This window comes from Coffea eugenioides, chromosome 4 (genome assembly GCF_003713205.1).
Source record: "Coffea eugenioides isolate CCC68of chromosome 4, Ceug_1.0, whole genome shotgun sequence".
Lineage (NCBI taxonomy): Eukaryota > Viridiplantae > Streptophyta > Magnoliopsida > Gentianales > Rubiaceae > Coffea > Coffea eugenioides.
This window is the reverse complement of record NC_040038.1, coordinates 921,807-939,005: the sequence shown is the minus strand read 5'-3', so window position 1 is coordinate 939,005 and position 17,199 is coordinate 921,807. Positions and strand designations below refer to the sequence as shown.

General features: G+C 38.8%; 3 protein-coding genes across 3 annotated transcripts; 2 read left to right on the top strand and 1 right to left on the bottom strand.

Moving 5' to 3' along the window:
• Positions 1-1,043: 1,043 nt before the first annotated feature.
• Positions 1,044-5,059, top strand: LOC113768145 (sm-like protein LSM1B). Its single transcript, XM_027312391.1, has 5 exons — positions 1,044-1,533; positions 3,214-3,282; positions 3,381-3,496; positions 3,603-3,665; positions 4,526-5,059. The coding sequence occupies exons 1-5, from the start codon at positions 1,473-1,475 to the stop codon at positions 4,601-4,603; spliced, it is 387 nt and encodes a 128-aa protein (XP_027168192.1). The 5' UTR covers positions 1,044-1,472; the 3' UTR covers positions 4,604-5,059.
• Positions 5,060-6,714: 1,655 nt separating this feature from the next.
• On the top strand, positions 6,715-11,052 carry LOC113767704 (transmembrane protein 87A). The gene is made up of 5 exons (XM_027311882.1): positions 6,715-7,116; positions 8,351-9,269; positions 9,701-9,796; positions 9,933-10,069; positions 10,540-11,052. Exons 1-5 carry the CDS (start codon positions 6,905-6,907, stop codon positions 10,709-10,711), a joined length of 1,536 nt encoding a protein of 511 aa, XP_027167683.1. The 5' UTR covers positions 6,715-6,904; the 3' UTR covers positions 10,712-11,052.
• Positions 11,053-12,909: 1,857 nt separating this feature from the next.
• LOC113768774 (exocyst complex component EXO70A1-like) lies at positions 12,910-15,473 on the bottom strand. The gene has a single exon (XM_027313250.1). The coding sequence runs from the start codon at positions 15,302-15,304 to the stop codon at positions 13,418-13,420; it is 1,887 nt and encodes a 628-aa protein (XP_027169051.1). The 5' UTR covers positions 15,305-15,473; the 3' UTR covers positions 12,910-13,417.
• Positions 15,474-17,199: the final 1,726 nt, after the last annotated feature.

Here is a 17,199-nt window from a genome sequence, read left to right as displayed (position 1 = left end):
CTGATGAAATTTGATCGTGATTGCTACAGTGTAAGTTGATATTCAAATTCAAGTGGACGATGGTTATGTAAGCGTCAATTGTATAATTGAAGCACCCTCTTCCTTTTTGACGAGGAAGTAGCATCTGTCCTTCCTCGTCTTTAATTTCCTTTCTGTTCCCTTCTTTTTTTCATGGTTGCTTCAGGACGAATGCAACTCATGTTATATGTAATTTATGTAGTTTGTATGAAAAATTAGAGGGATTTTTTTGGGTCAACCTGGAAAAACATTTTCTATATTTTTTCTAGCACTTGCAAACATGTTATTTTCTATATCCACCCTTTTGATTGTGTTGCTTTAAGTAAAGAGATAATAATAATCGGTTTGTTTGGATAGTGTATTATTTGAAATATTATTTGGAATAATTACTGTAGCACTTTTTGTGATGTGATGTATGTAAGATAAAAAGTAATTGGGAATATAAAAAGATAGGTTAGAAAATGTGTTTGTGATGCAAACGAAATATTATTTGAGATAATTTTGGTATCCAAACACTCCCAATATGTTTCATGATCAGCATAATGAAAAAGGGGTGTCGGAATGATAACATAAAATATATCCAATCCAACCTAGCCAAAGTTTTAAGTCTTTCTGAAATGCCACTTCAAGCTACCTACATCACATGAAAATTTCTCATAGTATTTCAAATCGAAAAAATAAATACGGAGTACTACACTATTCTCTCTCCAAGCATTAAAAAGCTTAATTGTTAGATTTTCATTTCATCCGAATACGATAACCGGTGTTTATTGATCTAAAATTGTTATAAAATCGATATACAATGATTTTTTTTTTTTTTTGTTTGGGAAAAGTGTAATATCGCATTCATATATTGGAATTGCAAAACAGATGAAGAAAGAAAATAGCAAAATCATAAAAATATGAAGGGGGGGCTAAATTACAAATACAAGTATTTTCAGGTACCAACAAACAATAAGCTTTGGGAAGGAGAAAAAGAAACGCGGGGGTGGGTGGGAGGATTGACTCGTCATCAGGCTCAGCAAACGACACTCCGCCCTCAATAGTAAAACGTATTATTAGCGGCCTCCACCCCAGATTTGGGGATAGGCCCATATCCTTTCAACCTTAGGGTTTTAATTTTCCAGATCTGAACAACAATACTACTCTTAGGTCAACCAACCCCAATTTATCCCTTACCAACTGGCCCCTTTTCCTTTCTTCTGTAATTAGGAATAGGTTTTTAGACTACTGGGTCTGTGTTCCCCTCTTAAGTTAATTGTTAAGTCAAGACAGGATTTTTATTTTCTGGGTTTGAAAATTTTTTTCAGAAATTGATCAAGTAGTTGAAGGTTTTGGCGTGGGGCAATATTGGAGGGGTGAATCCTAGCTGCCAATGCAATTTGAATCGAATTGTGGGAATTTTTCGGTGATTTTTGTGATACCGAAAAACTTGAACTTTGAACACTCCATCCATGTCTTGGGCAGGCCCGGAAGACATCTATCTCTCTACTTCTCTTGCAAGCTATCTTGACAGTACGAACTACATCTTATTTCTTGTTACTTTTCTGTTCTTTTCCTATTTGTCGTTTGAACTGATAATATGGGCTTTGAGTTTGTTAAAGTTGGTGTCTTGGTAATTTTCGCTGCAGCTCTTCTGGTATCCTTTGCTTGATGATTTTCTTTGTCGAACTTTCTTGGACTGTGCTTCGGTGCCGTAAAAATCATTTTTGAACTGTTCTCTAAATAGGGGTTTTAATGCTAATTGTGTAATATATGTCCACCACTTAATATGGTTTTGATTTCTCGAGATTTTTTTCCACTGAAAGTTGTGTAGCGTGTGGAGTTAATTTGATGGATGAATATGTCTCCATTCAGGATATTTAAGTATAGTGAGGATCTTTTTGCGGTCTTTGTTAGCTAATCTTGAGTGGTCGAATTAGATTTTAGGTTGAATTCATGGTTTGGCTTGTGCAATTTTATTTTTAGGACTGTTTGCCACTGTGATGAATGGTGGATACATTTCATAGCATAATCTTGGATGACCCGATACAGGTTAACTGTTGTTTATGCTTTTGCCTGATGCCTGTTTAGTTTTTGGAAGCTTTATGCAGCTTTTTTCTGAGTTTGAGAAATAGAACAATAAGGAAAGATGATTTTATAATTGTCTGATGGCATGAACATGTGAACTCTTTCTTTATGAACTTCCATCATTCTTTTGTCTTTTCTCTGCTTCTACTGCATTTGTGAAATCTATATTGGCAAACATGCTTAAGAAAGAGTAAAGGATGATTTGCCGAAAAGAAAAAAAAAACTCCAATCCTTCTTGTTCCTTTGACACTCAACATGGTAAACTTGTGGTGATTGCTATAACAATCCGAAAGCTAAGGGATTTGTATCACTTATGCTTGTAAACGCCTCTTTTGAAAGTGGTTGGCTAGAATCCAGCCATGATATGAGCTACCAAATGTTATTATTATTTTGTGGTGTGCATCTCTTTGTTGATAGCTGTGTGTTGAAAGAAGCTATCTTGGAAAGGTTTCTTTAACTTTTTGTTGCTTCAAAGCTTAGCTTCTTAGTTCTTGAAATTCATGTTGCTTGCTGTGCTGTAGTTTTAAGTACATGCACGAATTGATATACAGAGTTATATGGTTATGAGATGGAGCTTAAAATGTACTTATTTATGTTATGCACTGGTCCTATTTCTTTGTCTGTTCTGTGTAAAGTTCATATTCAAAGTAAAAAAAAAATGGCACTTTTACTGTCATCGACTTAGAGGCTGATAAGCTTTTTACATGCTCTTTTGGTGTCAGCATATGTGATCCAGCTATAGTGTATAAGGAACTCAAAAGTCAACAATTGTGATTGGCTTTTATTTGGATTATAGCTTTGAGCAACCTCGCGTGCTTATTCTTTTTCTTTGTCTTACCACCTTCATGTCTTCTGAATCCAGTCTGACTACTTGTATTCCTTCCTGCCAAGATGAGGAAAACTGTAATAATAGTTCTCTTTGCTAAAAGTCATACTTTCTTTTCCTGGAGCACCTCAATGCTGGCTTGAAATATTTTGGATCTAACTGTTGCAATAAAGGCTTTGCCATTCTGACTTGTTTTCCTTTTCTCTTAACTCGGTATTTCTTCCATCAACTTTGATTTGATCAATTACAGTTCTTCGTTTCTCTCATTGCTATATTATTGGACCTTTGATTTGTAATAGAGAAATTGCTTGTTTTGCTGCGGGATGGTCGAAAGCTAATGGGGACTCTTCGTTCCTTTGATCAATTTGGTAATTATATATTCTTCTTTTACTTTTGTTGTTCAAGTTTTGCTAGCATGACCTCCCAAGGATTTTGTGAATGATGATTTCCTATCTCTCACCTGTAGCTAATGCCGTGCTTGAAGGCGCATGCGAACGTGTTATTGTTGGTGATCTTTACTGTGATATCCCATTAGGGTTATATGTTATTCGCGGGGAAAATGTTGTCTTAATTGGTGAACTGGTATGTTGCATCACTTGACCTTGTTTTCTGTTTGAGGTTTATTTTCAAATTGGAACTGAAACCTTCCACTTCCTTCTTTTCTGTTGAATTTGATGTGATTGATCAGGACTTGGACAAAGAAGAACTTCCCCCACACATGACTCGTGTTTCATCCACAGATATTAAAAGGGTAAGTGCTACATTTGTGTTTGTTGTTGATTCGATGTTTATTTTAGGACTTTTCATGGTCTTTAACTTCATATCCACTAGTTTGCCCCGTGGTTAGATATTTCTAGTTAATTGTCTTGGAAGTGAACACAGTTATGTCCTTAGAGGTGTGAACTGGTGTTCATAGGACACCTATGATACCTTAGGTGTGAAGGACTGATCAGATGTTCAAATGTCAGGGATCTATACTCAACTTCTCATGAAAACTTTAGATGTAACTAAGCTTATGAGCGCCAACTTTTTTCAATTATTCAATTTTGCTTTCATTCTGCAGTCATGCATTGATAAAAGAAGTGAGACAGTAGAGAGATTTGTGATTTTTTTTTTGGGGGGGGGAGGGGGGAGGTGGTGATGGTGTTGGTTGAAAGTGGAAGGTGACTTTCTTCTGGGGGCGTGAGTTGTTTGCTGTATGACCTGAAGCAACTCTATACATTCATTAAGAGGTGGAACCTGGTCAGTTGTGTGTGGTTGGGTTCGAGAATGTGTCATCTTTGCTTGTTGACATAGCCTCAGTTTTCTTTTGCACTAATTCTCAAACCTATTAAGTGCCTGCTGTTATTCTTTCCAAGTTTTAGCGCTTGTGATGGATCAAAGTCAATAAGCCTAGGATACCAATGCAGGATAGCTCCGACACCTCTGGTATTCATTGTTTGATGAAAGGTAGAACCCCACCAAGACAGCCCATGATTGCTATCTTGTTTAGCTCTTTGATAAGTGTCTGCGGGCCTTTGCTTCTATTTACAGTTGCATGCAGTTTGTTATACTGCCAATGTCTTTTAGTTCTTGTATCTTCTTGGTAACGTATTGGTTTTTATTATTCAGGCACAAAAGGCAGAAAGGGAGGCTACAGATCTTAAAGGATCTATGAGGAAGAGAATGGAGTTCCTTGATTTGGATTGATGTACATGTCGCTGATGTCCAGTCCTGCAATTATGCTTGAAATTGATGCCATGTCTTGCGCAAATATTATCGCGGTAGCTGGATGCTGGCAAATATGACTAGGGACTGGACGCTGATATAGCTACCAATTTCTCTGTAGTAATTCATAAACAAACAATTAGTTCCGTAAATGGGAAAAAGGAAATGTACTAGCGTTGAGTTAGTTTCTTTTTTATGCAAGGCTGGTTCGTATCCTCACCGTGGAGATGATGATGATGTGCAGGATTGCAGTTGATTTATGGGATTTTTTGGATATTAGCAGGCAGCACATCTGGGTTCTTCCATTTTTCTTTTATCCTGGTGTGGAAGAACTCCAGGTCTGTTTTTATATATATAATTTTTTAATGTACGATTGCAGACTGTATAATTTTAGAGGGGACTTGGGCTTTTAATGCATTCCAGACGTTATTAGGTCCAGTGCTTTGATGATTTTTTTTATCCTTCAAATCAGTACTTATGATTTGTTTAGCAAGTGTTGGACGCATATAGCGAGTAGCCGGAACAATTCCTTGTCGCGTTATTGTCGGACCGTTGGTTTGTAAGGCGATCTCCAGTCGTCAATCATATTTAGCCGGTTAACTATGTATTAGAAAGAAGTCCTCTGAAAATCCTCTGTTTGGATTAGCTGTTTTTGAAAAGTTTTGCTGCAGCAGAGTTTTTAGAGTATATTTTAGAATATTTTTAGAAAATATTTGGGGATATTTAAAAGTAGAAGAGTTTTTAGAATATATTTTGAGATATTTTTTAAAATTTTAAAAAAATTTAAACTAATTTTTAGATTACCTTTTAGAGTACTTTTTAAACTAGTTTTTGAAAAGCACTGAAAAAATAGAGGATCCAGGTGCTCGGAATTTCATTTCAGTCGCCATCATGAGATTCCCTAACATCTGTGCTCATTCACTCGCTTGGACAGTGATGAGTGATTTTCGGACTGATAAATTGAGTCTACGGCACAAGTACATCTGTCAAGATAGAGGCACAATCGGGGCTTTGTCAATCAATTATGTTAGGGATCAAGAGTAAAAACAGCACTAGTTGGACAGGCTATAAATAAGAGAGAAATTAAGTCAAAAAGTTTCTCTCTTCCCTTTCAAAGGGAGGAGGGTATTTATAGCAAGAAAACTGACAAAAGGAATGATGGAACATACTACTCGTTACTTGCAAGGAGTGAGTCTAGGGCGGCGGTGTCAGAGATAGGTTTGAGTATGAAAGCGGTTGCCGTCATATCAACCTGTCTGATCCTAATCAATTTTATCTGTAGGTACCATGTCGAGTAATCAAATGGATCCAATTAATCGAAGTGGACTCACCTCGGAAGAACGGAGACAAGGATGAACACCTAGATAATTGAGGTGCTTACCTCGATCAAAAATATATTGGATTGAGTCATCTCGACAATGTGTCGAGCCGAGGAAGTTGAGGTGAACGTCCGCGCAGCAGTGGCGCAAAGTTTTAATCTTTTTTGTTTTTTTTTTTGTGGGTTTTCTTTCCCCGAAAAAGAACAGGAATCTCCCCACCGTCTTTTTGTGAGTTTCTATCGATGATCAGGAAGAGTCTTTTAAGAGTTATCCCGTGCAAATTCGAGCTCCTTGCAAGTGTTTTTGTGGGTTCTCCCGTATAAGTTTAGTTAGATTTTTTTATTTACTATTACTAATTAGTGGTGAAGGACGTGGATTCCAGAGGGGACGGTAGGATTAATAATTAGTGGGTTCTCCCGACAGCACCGACTAACCTGTTGTTGGGTATTTTTTTTAAACTAAATACGGCAAATGACGGAATTGCCGACCGGACACGGCACGGAAGATGGATTTGATCCGGTGCATATATCTCCTTGAATGAGCTCGTTAATTTGGTTATTAAACCGTGATGTGATCTCAATTTGAATAAGTTTAATTAATTTGGCCACTTATTACAAGGCGAGAACTCAACTCAAAGTGAGTACTGAGTAGCGTCCTTGGCGCGTCCACACCGCACAATGAAAAGAAGAGATTTACCCCAGGACTCATTTTAACCATACCATGGTTTAAATGTTTAGACCAACTTGACCACACACACAGTCACACACTGAGAATAGTGAGGTGAGGTGTGACACCGCTCATGTTAGCGAGTGGAGTCGACTGCGACTTCGACTTCGACTTTGGGAAGTCATTTTCTGTGTCTTCATTCCTCAGCCAGCGCTTCCAGTCCTCAATTCTGCAGCAGTAAAGTAAACTAGTAGCAGCAGTAGATCCACCGCCATCTATCATCACTCAGGCGGGAGCAATGTTGAGGAGGAGGTCAATCAAAGCGTTCATCTTTATTGCAGCATTGTTCTGTGCTGTCTCGTTGCTTCCCGTGGAAGCTTCTGTGCATCGGTACCCCGGTGAAAAATTCGGCATCAAAGGCAATGCTTTCGTCGTCCACGGTGGTAGTGAGGGAATTTACTCTTCTCTCCCTGTCTTCAACGCCTCTTCCAAACCCGATTCTTTCATCCGGTACCCCCTCCCCTTTTTCTTTTCCTCCTCCGCCCATTGCTGGCTCCTTCCTTCTCTCACCTAGATCTCAACTTTATTTAACTCAATTTCGCATTCTTGCTTATTCTTTAGTTAGCTTTTGTAGTGGGTTCTGGTTAATTCTGCTCGCCCAGGTAGCTGCTGGTACTAAAACAAATATATAAAAACGCGGAGAAATTTAGCGGCGCTGTGACTTTTGGAGATCTACTGAGAAATGATAGAACCGCATTTGATTACATCTCGATTCGTTACTCCTACCAACAATTTGAACTTTCTCTTTTTCTTTTCTGTCCCTTTTTTTTTTTTTGGGCTGCAAAAATTTTTCCAAGTCTCTATGCAAGTCTCTGTTGATAGTGATTTCAGTGCTTGATGTTGAATGAACATTTCCAACTTCTTAACAAGTTTCAATGCAATATCTTTCGGTATGTCTCAATCTTTCTGGGCTTCCTTTAGTAGTAAAGCGAAATGCTTTTGGCTTTTGGGTCTGATTTCATGTCGGCAAAAATTCTCTATTCGTTCTAAGAATGGTTCCTCAAACTCGAGTGTTCATTGTATCTACTTCTTTTGTTATGTTGTGGCTATGGCTTGAATTTCTAAAACGTTATAACAAGGCAGTGAACTCTTTATTCAGTGTATGACTTAGACACTGGGGATCCCACAGTTTGACCTCTTATTTAGTTGATAGTAATGCTTTCTTGAAAAGCCATTATCGTTACGTTTGGACGCGATCCGCCCTAATAATCGTATGGTTATTAGCTAAGAAACTTTAACTTGAGGCAAAAACTGAATTTCGTAATGTAAATTGTTGTCTTCTGCAGACCTGGTAATCTCACAGTTACAGAGTTGGCTCTCATGAATTTTTTTGCCATTATAATTGGATTTTTAAAATGTGTACTGCCCTTTCTGCATTTTTAAGTGAATGAGTCACGGTAAATATTAATGAATGATCAAATCAATTGTTTCTGCATTAACAAGAAATATTCTCTATTTATTAGCCACTAATAATAGTAAATGTAAACGGTATTCTCTGTGGATTATCTTGTTCATTTAGCTTTAGAATTCTTTTATGCAATCAGAATTGGGCTTTGTCCAAATCTTTCCATTCCCAATTCCCCGTGCTATGGTTTCTTAAGCAACTTTGTTCTTGGATTTGAGTCATTTTTCTGCTTTTAGGCCTCAAAACCAATGGCTTATCTTCACTTTCCTCTGATTCCAGTTTTGAGAAGATTGTATTTAGGAGGCCCAAAGAGTTTTCAAACTTCAGCTCGTGGCCAATTCATGCAGTTATTTTCGAGGTTGATGACAGGGAGACAATTGGGGGCTCAGCCTACGGGGGCCAAAGAGCTGTTTGTTGCACAGCTGATCTTGCAAAACTTGGAGTGTGTAAACAGGGGGATGTCATTTACCGGCCGTCAACTATTAATCCTGGTTGGCCTCAAGTGTTTGATGTCCGATTTCAAGCTGATGAGCTGGATGCAGCACTACAATCAAGTTCCATCCAAATAACTAAAACTGGGATGTACAATCTCTACTTTATTCATTGTGATCTGAATCTGAAAGAGGTCACTGTAGAGGGAAAAACTATATGGAAAAATCCTTCTGGTTACCTGCCTGGTAGAATGGCCCCGCTTATGAACTTCTATGGTTTTTTATCTCTTGCATTTGTTGTTCTTGGCCTATTCTGGTTTTCACAGTACGCAAGATTCTGGAGAGAGGTTTTGACATTGCAAAATTGTATTACTCTGGTGATAACGTTGGGCATGTTCGAGATGGCTTTATGGTACTTTGACTATGCAAAATTCAATGAAACTGGAATCAGGCCCATTGGAATAACTGTTTGGGCTGTTACCTTTGGTGCTGTGAAACGTACAGTTTCACGTCTCATCATTTTGATGGTCTCAATGGGTTATGGTGTCGTCAGACCAACTTTAGGTGGCCTTACATCTAAGGTCCTTATGCTTGGAGGGACGTTCTTTATTGCATCCGAGGTCCTTGAACTGGCAGAAAATGTCGGTGCTATAAGTGATCTTTCAGGGAAGGCAAGATTGTTTTTTGTTCTTCCTGTTGCAGTATTGGACGCTTTCTTCATTCTCTGGATATTTACATCTTTGTCTGCCACTCTGAACAAGCTTCAGGTAATTCTTAGGGTTCATTGCTGGAAACTTATTTAACAATGATAATGCATTGGTGGAAAAATGTTTTGCTAGTCTTGTATGATAAACAAGCCCAGTTTGTCGTTGCTGCATGTTTATTGTTTGGTGTCTATGGCTAGATAAGCTTTTTGAACTCTATTTCTGGTGCAAAACATGGGCAGTTTACCAACTTTGCTGACATTGGCTAAATTAGCTGATTTTTGTCAAATTAGTTTTTTATTAAAAAAAAAAAAGAACTTTTGGAGTATATGGATAACAATTAAGCTTCTTTTATTATTGAGGTAATAAGGTAGAGGTTTCTTCTTGTTGGAGATAACATTTGGAAGCATCAAAGAGCTATTCTGCTCTTGCATGCTTGACTTCTCATTTTCTGATCCATGTTAAGTGTGTCCTTGCCTGATTTTCTATTACAGGCTCGACGAATGCTGGCCAAGCTTGACATTTATCGGAAGTTCACAAATGCATTGGCTGTAGCAGTTATTGTGTCTGTTGGCTGGATTTGTTATGAGGTAATATTTGTTTTGGTCGATAATATACGGCTGATTGCATCATGATTCCCCTTCCACTGTCCATGCATTCAATGAATGTCATAATTTAAACTTTCAAACCATGTCAAATTGACATACCCCAACTTTCATGTTGCAGCTCTACTTCAAGTCAAGTGATGTGTACAATGAGCACTGGCAAAACGCGTGGATCATTCCAGCTTTCTGGCAAGTCTTGTCATTCTCTCTACTTTGTGTCATCTGTGCTCTATGGGCTCCATCTCAGAACTCGATGAGGTACAATACCTAGCTCCACATCATGATTGCTGTATTTGGTAGTTGTCTTGTTTCATTTATAAGTCATAAATGGGGGTTTCCTGGTCAGAATCTAAGTGGCAACTGGCATAACAACTGCCCTGCTTCATTGTCTTTGAAATTCAACTTGGGATGATATCTTAAACCAAATCCATAATCAAATTTTGGCAAGCAAACAGAGTAACAGGAAAATGGCGGTTTTTTTTTTTTTTTTGGGGGGGCTGGGGAGGTGGTGGGGATGAAATGATCATGTAGGTCAAGGGAAGAAAAAGCAAATAACGTGAGAACCTAGATTTGAAGTAAGAAAGTGTTGCTGACTTTTTATCGTCTTTTCCACATTTGGCTACTCCTTATCTAAAAGACATTAATGTCATCTTTTGGCAAAATAGTAAAAATGGTTTTATATCATCACTTTGGATCTAATCAAATAGTCTTATTTTATGTCTCTGAAGGTATGCCTACTCTGATGATGGAGGCGACGAGTTTGACAAAGATGATTCTTTGACACTCATAAAACCTTCCCTTGTTCCTTCGAAGGATGTAAGAAGTGCACCTGAAGTGAGACCAGCGCATGGCGGCAATGGGTTATCAAACGGTGATTTAGAAGAAGACAAAACAGAGTAAATGTGGCATATGCCTCATTTGTGTTCTCATCAAAGAAGATAAACTCCCACCCTTAATGAAGAATCGTGTACGAGGGTTGAACAGTTAAAATCCACCCAGGGGATATTTATAGATGATGGTTCGGTTTTTTTATTATTATTTTAAATTATACTTTTTTTTTTTATCTACTTGGTTCGTGTCCTTGATCCTTTGTTGTTTTTCTCCCCCAATTAAATCTTGTTTTTATAAAACAAATTTGTTTTATTGAATATAATTAGCACACAGGAGGAGTCAGCAGGCTGGCATCTAAGCTCTATTTTGTTGTAACATTAAGTGGGAATGTATGATCGATCATTCAGAGCTGTCTTCTTCATTTAAATAAATTTTCCAATTTCTTCTTACAAACTAATGAAAAAAGGAAAAGACAACTCTCGCTTTCATTGTTGGGCTGTAAGATTTTGAGATGCCTAATGTGAAAATGATGGAAGCCAGGAGTTTGAACGAGATGACTTGTCGACGATGTTCATTATCAAATGCTGTTGTAAGAAGTGCGCCTGAAGTGAGACCAGTTCTTCGTCGCTGCGGCGGCGGCGGCGGCGGCGGCATGGTAATAGGAGGTTATGAAATGGGTGATTTCGAAGACGACACAACATGGTACAGTTTGAAGGCGGCCGTGCTTCGCTTCACTGCGTAATAGCTGGAAGAAACGCTTGCTGGCTGGGGATGGGTGAACGCTGAGAATCCATCCCATCCAGGAATGTGAAACGGAACATCCTTTCACCTTTTCCCGCTACTCTTTTTAGCTTATAATAATAATAATGCGTTTGTTTGAATAGGATATTATTTGAAATAATTACTGTAACACTTTTTATGATGTGATGTATGTGAAATAAAAAGGTGATTGGGAATATAAAAAGGTGAGTTGAAAAATGTGTTTATGATGCAAGCGAAATATTATTTGGGATAAATTTTGTATCCAAACACTCGCAATATATGTAGGATTGTTAGTGATCTAAAGATTACACTTTGTACTCTCCCATCATTTCTCTCAGAAGAAAATTATGAACGGAAGACGATCACACCAAGCCCGCGGGAGTTGTATGTATGACAGCTTTCCCTGTGCGTGTACAACTGATTCCCAAGTAAACATCATAGCATCATCCGCTCTTAATCCTCCTTTCCGAGTCGGTTAACCCCTGCCTGATTTCAGAACCTATCAATCATATGCTCCGGTAACGTTTTCCTCCGTTAGCTAATAGTACTACTGTTTTTGGTTATGAATTTTTATTTTATTTTTTTCAAAAATCATTTTGCCTGCATCATCATAAACATAAACACGTTATCAAATCATCTTTTTATATTTTCAATTATCACTCTGTTTCGCATAAATTACATCATAAAAAAAGTGCTATAATAATTATTTTAATGATACACTATCCATACACACACACAAACACAAGGGTCAAGTGAGCTAAAGGGATGATGATGCCATTAGTGATACCGGGAGGCTCAACTTTTGGAGATCTATGCGCAGCCAGAACAGTGTTCTTATTCAGACAAATGTTGGCGCGGACTGCTGACTGCTGCTGACACCCCAATTCTGAATTGGAAAGGTAATCAGAAAAGCCAAGGGACTGGTCCATTCTCGGTAGCGTGATTTTCTCAGAATTTTTCCTTTTTTCTCTTTATATTTAGGATTAAAATACATACAATTCCCTTGTACCTTACATGATGCCACATGACCTGACTCTGACTGCCACTCCAAAATTTGAGCTACAGCCCTCCGACTCTACTAGCAGGTACAGCGGGCAGAGGAGGAACAAAATTGGTTTCGCTCATAAGACCAGATGCCAAGATTTCACCTTAAAGCCCTAGACAGCAAGTATATTTCAATTGTCTATGAAGCCTAAAATGCTGCAGAACAGGTCTATTGATGACAAATTTAAGCAATGCACAAAACAAAATATAACTCTTGTGCGAGAAGATGCGTGCTATAGCAAATGTAACCAAAATAAACACAATGAATCAAATGTCATTGTGATACCTACTCCAACAAACTGCAAATTGCAGCCCATTATTGGAATCAAATGTCATCCATCAGGAAATTGATATGGGATTGTTAACCTAAACCTGTCATACAGCAGTCCTCCACACATCTCTGTTAAATAGATCAAAAACTCAGCAGAATTCAAGCCTATAAGCAGGAAAAGCAAGTAAGCTTGTGAAACCAGCTAATTTCACTGGAAAACGAATTTTACTTATTTTGATTATCTCGGTAGCTTAATGAAGTGCTTCATAATGCAGTTACAATCATCAGATGATTTCTTGCACTGATTTTAACTGTTGTAGGTCATCAAAGAGATTTGGGGCTCTGTTTCTGTGCTAAAATTATTAAATGCATGAGAAGATATTCAAAAATAAGTTACAGCAAGTCCCATATCAACAAATGAAGCGATCTAAAAAACTAACAAGAAATACAAACAACACCATGCTTACAGAGATGCAGCATTCAGGCAGAGGTTTAACTGACTCCGAAGAAGTACAGCTGGTAGTCCTGCTTCTTCAATGTCACCAGCTTGTCGCACAAATTCAGGACTCGACCTTTCTATACCATGTGAGAGCTAACCAAATGTAAGAATAACCAGAACCTCATACCCAAGCACTCCACAAAAAATTAAAAGAATAGCGTTCCTAGACTCTAAAAGGTGTATTCATCCACCCCAGCTTTCACTGAGATCTCCTCCTCAAGTGCTGAGACACCGGGTAGCCCTCGAAGAAATCCAAGACGGCATTCTCAAGATCCTCCACAGAGTATTTGATATAGTTCTCCGGATGCCTCCCACTCTCAATGTGGCTCCTGAATCGTCCAAGAAATGATCGATAAGCAGGTATCAACTTCTCAGATATTGAAATTCGAAGCTCCTCTCGGAGTTGTACATCGGGGACCAACCATGTAGCCTGAGTCCTGTGAACCTCCTCAAACATGGCATTGAAGGTCTTAAACCTCTCTCTCAGGGCACTCTTGGACACACCGGATGAAAAGCTTCCACTCACGTGTAACCCCTCATCCCTCAAACAATACAACACTCTTACCCAAGTTGATCTCTGGTAATTAGTGGCCGCCAGCCTGAATTTCCCCGTCAATCTCTTCAAATAGTCATCCCCAATCATTTCCCTCAACTCAGGTGACCCTTTAATCTTCTGAACAATATAATGAACGTTATTCATCATAAACAAATGGGACAAGGATGCATCTTTATAATGCTTAGACTTGGCATCCAAATTGAATTGCAAAATCACAATGATCCAAATCAAATGAAGCGCCAACGGGGTCTTCCCTTCAAACTCCGTCAAGTCCATATCCGGGGTATTAGGATCCCCTGAATACCTCGAACCAGTGGACGGCTTCGACACAATCAATTCAATCAAAGTCTGCTTATAATCCGAAATCAAACTTATGTAGTTCATCACGTACCTAGTTAAAGGATGAATCGTCCCTCCGGGGACGGGAACCTTGGAAGGTTCTCGAAGCACAGCGTTCTCGAATTCGGACAATATCCCCCTTGCAGCCTCGGCTAAGCGGGACAGTATCTCCACTGCCTGCACCCTGATGGACTCGGACGATTTGGACTCGAAAACAACCTCGATATCGGGCAACAAGTCGGAGAGAGCATCATGAAGATCCAATATCTTAAACAACTTTTCGGGGGATCGCCTGCTAATGCTAATAGCTTCAGCGAAGTTAAATAACTGCACGGCCGGACCCTTGATAGTCTCCATAAAGCAAGCATCATCGGAGGCCGTCCCCAGACCTTCAAAGATTTGTTCGCAGAGTCTCTTCTCACTAGCAAACAGTATCCTCACGCAAACTTTGGCGGCCCGTATCCACCTCCGAATCTTTGTCTCGAGACTTTCCCACTCCAGCCTCTGGATTTCTCCTATGCTGAGCTTCTCAATCCCAAGGCTTCGAAAATTGGCGTCCACGGCAGACTTGCGTCCGCTGCCGTACACCTGAACACACTCCCGGAGATACCCAGCGGCTATCATCCTCTCGGCGATGCTACGGAGGTCGCAGATGGCCTCGGGCGGTATCAGATCAATTTCGCGGATGCTGTTGGTGGATCTGTAGCTGGTGCTGCTTCCGCTCTCCTGATGACGGAATTCTTTCCGGCGGGGGGTATCGGAGGCGTAAGTTGAGGAGCTGGTCTCGGTGAAGTCGTCTTCCTCGGTGTGCGGCGGCGGCGGCGGCAAGCTCAAGTGGCTGTCGCTGCTGCCAATAGAAGCGGTGGAGTGGAAGGAACAAGAGCTGGGATCGGTCAGAGTGTCGGCTTCGAGAGGGGAAGTTTGAGCAATGAGAATATTGCGAAACTCGTCTTCCAGGCGGGCCATGGCGATCTGGATCGCGCTGTTGGCCTTAGCAGAGTCGTCTGAGATGCTGGCGGATTCCATTGACCGTTGGATTTCATCCACGGCTTGCAAGTATTTGTCGATCTCGTATCGATCGCCGTCGAAGATCATTCTGTCCCTGGCGTCCTCGGAGGCTGTGGAGTCCCAGCGGAGGATGATTTTCTCAGCTGACGCAACAGCCACGGCGTCGTTTTCCGGTGGCTCCATATAGGGTAAATGTGGAAGGGGATGGAAGTAGAGGGGATGACGAGAGTTGAGGAAGCTTGGGGTGTTATCGTTCGTTGGTAAAGGGTCAAAATTTTAGCTACTGGAAGTCAGACGGACAATAGGTTGATGTCTTCTGTCCTGATGATGATGATGATGATGACGATGGATATTGCAAAACGGCCCCAAAAACAAAATAATACTACTCACTCTACTTGCTCAACAATAATAATGTATTATTGATGGTACCGTGATTTTTATTTTCTTTTTTTTTTAAGTGAATGAGTTTTGTTTGAATCATGAGAGGATTGTGAATGACCAAAAAAAAAAAATTCCCTTAAGGTTATCGAATTGTATCAACAACATTTGATTAAGATGATTTTTTTTTGTTCCGTCTTTAATTTTACAGATTATAGAGTGTTTAGCAGCCATACCGTTTCTTATTTTACGGGTTTTTTTTTAAAAAAAAAAAAAAAACTTTTCAGCTTCACCATTCTCTTCATATGCCAAAACAAGGAAAGCGTTAAGGATTTGATGGGATCCTCTGTCAAATATTTTGCGTTCACTTTTCTGTCCAATGCAAAACTATATAATTTCACTTATTATATCTGCTGATGTGGCACATAAAAAAGAAAAGCCCTTTGGCTGCCTTATGTTTCTTCTTCTTTCTTCTTTTTTGGGTTTCCTTTGTTTATATAACTTTGTTACAATTCTCAAAACCTTATTGCTACCGTTACAATTTCAAAAACCTGTTGCCACCGTTGTCTGCCTAGAAGACGAAGGAAGTTATTTAACAAAATAATTTTTTTCTTTTTTGGTGTAAGTAAAAGCAAACAATTTTGGGAACCTCTGTACAATAAGGCAGCCAAACAACCTTTCTTCTTTATGTGCCACATCAGCAGATATAATAAGTGAAACTATGTAGTTTTGCATTTGATAGAAAAGTAGACACAAAACATTGGACAGAGGATCCCGTATGGTTAAGGATATCGAAGTAGTAATTAAAGCGTGAGGAGATGTTATCACAAGTTCAAGTAGTAATTAATATGATATAAGTAATACATATATAGTTTCTTTTTTTTTAATTATTTTCTACTCAATTTAGTTGAAAGGAGAAGGATGTATATACTCAAAAAAAAAAACAAAAAGAAGAAGAAGAATCTCATCTCAGAGTGTAAAAGACCTGTGAAAATTGCAATAAGGAAGACATAAGTTAAAAGTTAACATTTTTTTTTATTTTTAGAATAAAAAAAAATTAATGCAAAGAGAAAGGTTAAAAAGCCGCACTATTACTCTACGGTTGTTTACAAATCCCAAACTACGAATGCTCCTGTTTTATTTTTTTTAAGGAGGAAAACTGCATTTCGAACATCATCATTTTTATGGGCAAAGAAATGTACCAAAAGGCCAGAAAGAAGATCTCCAAGTGTCCAAATTTGCAGCTTAACTTCTATCTCTGGGCTTCTTTTTTTCTTTTTTTTTTCTTTTCTTCTCCTTTTATAATTTAACTGGTATTCCTGGGACAAGTATTATCTTTTCTCCAGGTGTCTTGCCGAGTAGTTTTAGCTTGTTGGATCATATGGCAGTTGTATTTTGTGATTGAGAATAGTTTAATAACCCTTTCTCAGAGTCTAATAATCTTTGAAGATTCAATGCCCTTTTTTTTTTTTTTTTTGTTTTTTGGGACAAAACAGAAAGAAAATGTTAATAAATAGAAATTTAATACAGCCTCTCAAAGCTGAAACAAGATTTTATGCTAATTTCTGTGCCTAAAACAGTGGTGTGCAGATTCGACTTCTTTCATTGGGTAAGTAAGTAGTCTTGAGAGAGAATCTGCTGTCGTACCAATCCGAAAGGCGTAATAATTTGCTGGTTTGAACTATATCACTAATTTCTAC